Source organism: Dreissena polymorpha, chromosome 6, assembly GCF_020536995.1.
Source record: "Dreissena polymorpha isolate Duluth1 chromosome 6, UMN_Dpol_1.0, whole genome shotgun sequence".
NCBI classification, from domain to species: Eukaryota; Metazoa; Mollusca; class Bivalvia; order Myida; family Dreissenidae; genus Dreissena; species Dreissena polymorpha.
In genome coordinates, this window is record NC_068360.1 from 39,716,761 (window position 1) to 39,724,517 (window position 7,757).

The 7,757-nt window shown below is 34.1% G+C and overlaps 1 protein-coding gene across 1 annotated transcript; it reads left to right on the top strand.

Annotated features, from left to right (window-relative positions):
* The first annotated feature begins 4,153 nt into the window (after positions 1-4,153).
* LOC127834978 (uncharacterized) lies at positions 4,154-6,952 on the top strand. Its single transcript, XM_052361146.1, has 3 exons — positions 4,154-4,486; positions 6,154-6,219; positions 6,341-6,952. Exons 1-3 carry the CDS (start codon positions 4,279-4,281, stop codon positions 6,829-6,831), a joined length of 765 nt encoding a protein of 254 aa, XP_052217106.1. The 5' UTR covers positions 4,154-4,278; the 3' UTR covers positions 6,832-6,952.
* The last annotated feature ends 805 nt before the right edge of the window (positions 6,953-7,757 follow it).

The window sequence follows — 7,757 nt, forward strand, 5'->3', positions numbered from 1 at the left end:
TTTATATAATTATATTCAATGGCGTTGTACAAACCATATAAAATAAACGTACAATTGATAAAAAAGAGTGATTGATACTATTATGCAGCATTAATTAAAGGATTAATAATCTAAAAATGTGTGATATAAATAAAAATGCTGTAAGCAATAAAACAATACAGGCTACAATATTAAAACACAGGAAAAATAAAATATAATGTAATAAATTGATATACTAGGGTTAAAACAATAATTACAATGAAATTATGAGCAACGTTTTGGAAACATAAAGACACTGTTTGTCATTAACTAAAAGGATACATGAATTGATATTTCTGCACTCTGGCGGTCGGAACTCACAGCTACCGGTCGCCTGTCACCCTTACGGACACTTCTTTTGGGTTTTAACCTTATTTGACCTATTGTGACAACAAGTCACGAATAGACTCACCAAGTGCGACTACAAGACACGACTTGAAGGTTAAAATTTCAGTGTGACTATAAGACACAACTAGTGGAGCTAAGCGTGACTAAAAGACCGCTGGATGATGTCATTCAATCATTGAGCAAAGAAGCCCTAATGATTTTTGGTTACCGGTCACTTGTACAATAAATATCCTTTTCGAGCAAAGAAGCCCGCACAATTGTTTAATTTCTTGGTCCACCGAGTCATGGTTGTTGGACAAATAAGCCCGTACAACTGAGTCTCGATTTGTTTTGAAATCACAGGTATTCAAATTAAAATAAGTTGTAAAAGTCTCTGAAGAGAAATGTTTTCAAATTCCTTTTGAACATGTCTATTGAGACAGAAGTCCGAATGCTTGGTGGTAGGTCATTCCACAGTTTCGGACCAACAACTCCAAAACTCCTGTCCTTGAAAGTTTTTCTCTTTGTGCGTTTCACATCATAACATCCGTCATACGAGACAGTAGATCGTAGATTACGTGCTGGTACTTTTTCTTTTAAAAGTTCTGTAAGGTATTGTGGCGCGTGGCCAACAGAACAATTATACATGAAGGTCAGTAATTTGAATGTTTTCCTAGCCTTTACTGGTAGCCAGTGTAGTTCATACAAAGCATCTTTTGAACTATCATATTTCTGTCGGCCGAGTACCAATTTGGCACACATGTTTTGGATACGTTGCATTTTGTTTATTTCGCATTGAGCTGTTCCATACAAGATGAGATTACAATAATCCAGATGGGATATTACCAAAGACAACACGAGTTTTTATGTTGCTTCGTTTGTTAAGTATTTCCTTATGTTTTGGATTTTAAGGTAGTTGTACATGGCTGTACGGCACTTAATTTTGATGTGTTCTTTAAAATTTAGTGTTTCGTCTAAATATGCACCCAAGTACCGTATGCATTTTTCTGCTTTAACAGTGTCACCAGCAATATCTATTTATTTAGATTGACATTTATTTAATTGGAGTCTACTACCGAACATGATGAATTCCGTTTTTGATGCGTTCATTTTCAGTTTATTCTCGTTCATCCAGTTGTTAATAACAAGTGCGCAACGTTCAAGTTCTTGTGCCGTTGCTAACTGGTCTATAGTTTGCATAACTCAGGTCTAGTCCAATTTTCTTAAGAAGTGGTCTTACTATTGCCTGTTTAAATTTTGAAGGAAAAACTCATTGACTCAGAGAGAGATTAGTCGCCTTGGAATATAGTCGCGAAATTTGGCACGTTTGTAGCGAAACTTGAAACTTGAAACTTGCAATGAACACAAACTTTCTCCATTTGTTTTAAGTTGACACGCGGATGCACTATGAGCGTGACATCATACATTGAATAATGGGATACACCTCGACTTGACGTCCAATCTAGACGGCAGTATGCCCATTTAACATGCTCTTATCATGTGACACGACGAGTGCGCATGTCCTATTAAATGATCACGATCAACGGGCAGGTATCTTTAAATTTAGATCTAGTCCAACATGTATAAACTGTTTTCTAAAAATTAAGTGAAAGTGAAAGCTTATTTCAAAATTAAAATGATTGATCTATTTACTGACATACCAACTCGTTGTTTTTACATGTAGTACTTGCTCCTCTTAACCTAAGTTGGTATCATAGCATAAAGTCTGACGTAAAATTTGGCATAACATCTTTTAAATGAAAATCATATATTAAGCTTCGACATAAATACAAATAAAGGATAAAGGGGGATACTATTGCTTCATACAGCTGAACATCAATAAATCTCTGAAAACAGCAAAAACACCTTGTCTACTGTTCCATGTGTTTTTGAACATGTTGATTTGTTTAGGCCATATGAACAGTTTGCATATATTGATAAATGTATTACATATTGTACACATCTGAATTATATAAACATTTTAAAGAGAAGAATTCGTGTGAGCACAAACTGGGGTCACCAACAAGGAAAGTAAATGCAAAGAATTGTTTGCTAGTAGCGGTGGAAGGCACTTTAAGGTGAATAAACTTATACCTCCTAGCATCAAATGATACATTCAAAAGCAATAAAACCGAGAATATAACTTCGCGTTCAAAGCTATTTATTCACTCATCGGTGAAATTTTTCACAAAAAACAACATCATCATACTCTTCTAAGGTATCACGAAATGAAGTAAATTCAAGTTTCAGATAATATCTTTGAAGATGTTAGAACCTACCATCATATAGTCCAGTCCATCGTAAACTTCTAAGAAAATAAACATAAATCAATGCGTAAAATGCAAATAAATTTGTTTTATACTAAACAAGGAATTGCCTAGAGATAAACCATAAGAAACAGGTTAATGCATATACAAAAAATCATCCTAGTATTAGGCATATAAAACAGTGTTTAAGGCGTTGCGTTTAGTGGAATAGGCTGCTATACCCGTCACAATTTATTCATATAGTAAACGTATTTCTACTCCTTTCTTCCAAATTTTTTTTGACGATGCTGCGAAGCAGCTCGTCTAAGGTATCATACCATGATGATACCATAATGATAACAACATGTTTGTTTGTGTTTAGCGTGCAAAATGTTCATTCTGTTTTCTGAAAATCTGGCAAAATGAAAGCGCATTTCCTTATATTCGCTTAGATAAAGATCGAAATAAATAGATGTAGGGATAGACTATTGATTTACATATCCGAACAAAAAATAAAGATCTGAAAAAAGCAAACGAAACAAACCATGCGAACCGACCTATGTGTTTTTCAACATTTTACACAAAGCCGACATTGTTTAGGCCTTACAAGACACGGGACATGCAAACACCAAAACGATTCTAAGGGGAATAATTCGTGTACACTCAATCTTAAAGCCAAATTCAGGATAAAACATACAATACGGCACTTATCGAACGTAAACATGGGTCTTGTTTTGTATGTTGTTATGGTATAAATAAACAACCAATATATATATCATCTGCTTCCTACTTTAATTGTAAACATTAATTTTAGATGTGTATTAGTTCTTTTCTGAAAAAAGGTCACTGCGATTAACTTGATTACAGCGCTTCTTCACTTGCTTACTGGTTTCATAAAGTCTCTTTCTCTTCCAATGTACCAAATTATCGCTACAAACAGCCTGCCTTTCATTCAAATAATTGTCCATTTAAGGAAAGCGTGAAATTTTTTTAACTCCGAGATAGGTATGATTATGTTCATAACGAATCCGAAAAATTGTCACAAACACAGTGTTTACAAGGTCTAGTTATACTGTAGCTTTATAACAAACTGCCCGCCCGTGGCGGCCATGATTTCAACGAAATGGATCATTTCAAACTGTCGGGAGCAGGTTTCTTTATAATTATAGAAATACGTGACTAATATGGTGTTCACAAGGTCTCACTATAGCAACATAAGGAAAATCTTCCATGCGAGCATATTTTTGTAAATGCACGAAAACAATAAAAAATCGGTAAAGATAAAATTAGAGCCTATTTTTCGGAGCATGTTTTATTAGTAGTTGGGAAAACATTATCGTTTTAGATTAAACAAACTATGTTCTTTGATTTGACATGCGGGCATAATATTTGACCCCACGTGATCCAGATTTCCATAAATTCCATTTGAAATTGTTTTTTCACCGGCAGGAGGTCCAGCTTTTAAAACATCTTATCCTGCTTCACACCGAACGACCATATCTGCACAATGTAGGATTGGCATGCTTCTTACAAACACCATATAAACGTCTGACTGCATTTTACAGACTGTGTGCAGATCAGCGACGAAATAAAGTGTAATTAGGTCAGGCTGCTTATCATCTTTTATAAGCTCATGCGAGGCCGAAATTAATTAATTTCTACCAACGCGCCGAAGCACATCAACAACATGCATTGTATGCGCATATCTAGATTGATTGTATTGTTCCTGCTGGTGAGATGGAGCAGCGGTACTAAGGACAAGAGACTGGTGCTGCACAGTGATGAAGACACGGCGGCTGCCATCCAGGCATTGACTGCAAGGATTGAACAGTTGGTAGCTCAAAACAATCGACATGAATCAGAAATACAAGCGCTGAAATCAGGATCTGTTGACGGTACGTGTTATATAAGCGTTATACAAACGATAGTAAAGGGGAGACACGGAGTTGTCCGTTGTATCGCATCCTCTCGCATTTGTCAGACATTGAAGGATTTCACACGTTTAAATTCGATTTAAAATCCGAATGAATAAAACCTATATATTAGTTAAGATTTATTTATACTTTAATGTGTTATTTAATATACAAAAACCACGCCGGTCATCCGTATACTTCGATATACGAATGACACTTCGATAACAGATACAAACAAAGCCTCGCGCGAGAGGTGGGATTTTCAGGGTTTTGTTGTTCATGTATGTTTTGTTCATTGGGTTTTCATACACAGAACATTGTTTTGCCGATATGGCACTTTGTATTACGAAGAAAGAAATTCGCGGAAAAACCGGGGATTTCATGATAGAAAAGATTAAATACCATCGAAAAAAAGCGTGAACTTGATGATCATTTATTTACCTATTTCACCAAAATTCAAATACTAAGAAATAAATTAAGAACGTTTTAACTTATCGAATAAAATATTAATATTTCTATTAATTATAAATTATGTTAAATTTGTGGTTTACTAATGCATTTGAGGAAATTCAAAGTTTTGAAGAAAAGGTCTTGCCATTTTTATGCAAACTTCTTTAACCGATAATCTCAATGGCATTGTGACTTGTGTTCCCGATAACCCGACACTTTTAGCAGATGTAACAAACTCTGTTTATCAAACCATAAATACAAAATTCGCTGGGGAATACTTTTATAGTAAGCAGTGTATACATTATTATTTCTGTAATGACGTAAATTAAAAACGAACCGCCAAAAATTGGCTTCAATTTCCTTATCCGTTTTTTTCTCTGTTATCGAAGTGCCATCCGTATATCGATGTATCAGGATAATATGTATGCACTAGAAGCCATATGTTGTGGATACGCTTCAGTATTCTCTTGATGAAGCGATTCGAATGATCACCAAGAACATGCTTTAATGCATGACAAAGGTGTAGTTGCGTCTTAAAGACTCATTCCACACGTTTTCTAGAGCCCTGCTATAAGCAAAATTAAACACGATCGTTTTATTCTGCATCCGTTATATTTTCAATTTTCTTAATCTCAAGTTGCCACTAAAAACTTCATTTAAATTTGTATTAACGGTCGTCACTTGAAATATATTTCTTGAGAAATCAGAATTTTAAAATCATTTAAATAAGGAAAATTTGCTGAGACTATTATTTCCATCTTTACACTTTACGCAAATTTATAATCAGTAGGCAATATTTTGTAAACTGACAATGAACAAATAACTTATGATTTAATTATATTAATAGCTTCCAGGTAATGGCATATAATTAAACGTTTTTGTTTTGTTTTATTGTTTATTGATTTATAAAATATATTCTGCTTTATTTTTTATGAATACCGTCGTTTGTCAATATCTGTCAATAAAGCAAGAGAACGCTATATGTTATGACTAAAATTGATTAGACCCGATTTTAAAATTTTGCTACTTTCTTAAGGCAAATTTTTCCACATGACATCAAATTATTTTTATCTATTTAAGATGTTGATGCCAAAAAATGTGATATATAAGTAAGTAAAGCTTTTACAGTGGTTTGACTTATTTGAATATATTTCTGGCTGTTTTATTCAATTAAGATATATTTATATATTTATATACAGGTTCTGTGTACACAAGATGGGGCCGAACATCATGCCCGCAAAACGGATCAGAACTTATTTACGCTGGTATTTGTTAAAATTTATATTAGTTAATTATTGTGAATATTTAAACTGATGTATTGAGTAAGTATAACACTTGTATTGACATATTTATTTTCATTAAACTATAATCATCATTTTTTCGTAGGATATATTGGTGGAAACGGGTACAACACGAATGGGGCTGCCGATTACATTTGCTTGAGCGGTGATCCACTATGGGGCGTATATGACGATTCTGCTCACCCATATGCTTTGAAAATACATGGGACGGAGTATCAATTTGCTCAACAGTTCAGTAATGGTGGAGCACAGTTCTTTGGCCAAAATCTCCAGGACCACGACGCCCCGTGTGCTGTCTGCAGATCCAGCCGCACAACAAATGTGATGATTCCCGGCAGGAACCAGTGTTACCCTGGCTGGACGATGGAATACTGGGGATACCTTGTTTCTGGTTATTATACTCACTCATCGCCAACAAATTACGCCTGCTTAGACGCCAATGCTGAGTGGGAAGTTGGTGATGGTGATGACAGGGACGGTAAATTGATGTATTTGGTAGAGGCTGCATGCGGTTCACTTAAGTGTCCACCCTACGTTGAAAAGCGAGAGATCACATGTGTCGTCTGCTCAAAATAATCCATCATGTTTATATTATCTTCTAGGACGGTTATGGGAAATCAGTTCTTGACTTAATTATCATGGTAATTTGTACATCTTTTTTATTTCGTTATTGCAATAAATAACAAAGTTTATTTAACCTCAGTTTCGTTTTATGCTGAATTTAACATATAACCATTTATCCAATACTTTTTCTTAATTTGTTATATATTTGATTTAAACATCTATCGCAGCTAAATAGCCACTGTATAATATCATGAAATAATTAAACAAACCAAATAATAAAAGGTTATCTACGACTGATTTTAACCGATGTCGTTTGGATTAAAATGGTTACATCTTGAACTCTTGATTCTCCACACTGCGCATTATATGTCATTTTTGTTAGTATTTATATTAATAATCAATCCACGCGTTTGAATAACAAATGATAGAAACACAGCAGAATAGTAGCGCTTAATAGTTTTAAAATTGAACGATGATTATCAATTATAAACGACAATTAATATTCAGTATGTGTCTATGTTCTTAGAGTTATTTTACTATCTGGTACACAGCAGTTTTGTTATCGTTTCTATATGTGACAAAACGTTTGCCATTAACCATTCTGTCAATATTTGAACAATTTTTTTTAAAGTCATTTTTCGGAAAAAGTAGTAAGGGAAACCAAAATGAAGAGTTTGAATACCAATAGGTTAAAGAATAGCTCGTTTTATATCAATTATTAACAAAAACATCTTGTTAATTTCAAACATTAAGCACGTGTTTTTTTAATATAAAGAAGTGAAACTCCAGCTGCTGTAACGGTATTGAATTCTTATTATATACGATCAGTTGGTCCTTTATTTAAGGCAAATGACCGATTGCCAAAACAGTACAAAACGGCATAAAACAGCACAATACAAAACAACATAAACACATATAAGAATAAAGCTGGGGTCACC

Excerpts from the sequence above, each read along its gene's own strand:
- LOC127834978 (XM_052361146.1), top strand. The coding sequence starts at position 4,279 with ATGCATTGTATGCGCATATCTAGATTGATTGTATTGTTCCTGCTGGTG. Across the intron at positions 4,487-6,153 it reads GAAATCAGGATCTGTTGACG|GTTCTGTGTACACAAGATGG; the intron begins GTACGTGTTATA and ends ATTTATATACAG. Across the intron at positions 6,220-6,340 it reads ATCAGAACTTATTTACGCTG|GATATATTGGTGGAAACGGG; the intron begins GTATTTGTTAAA and ends ATTTTTTCGTAG.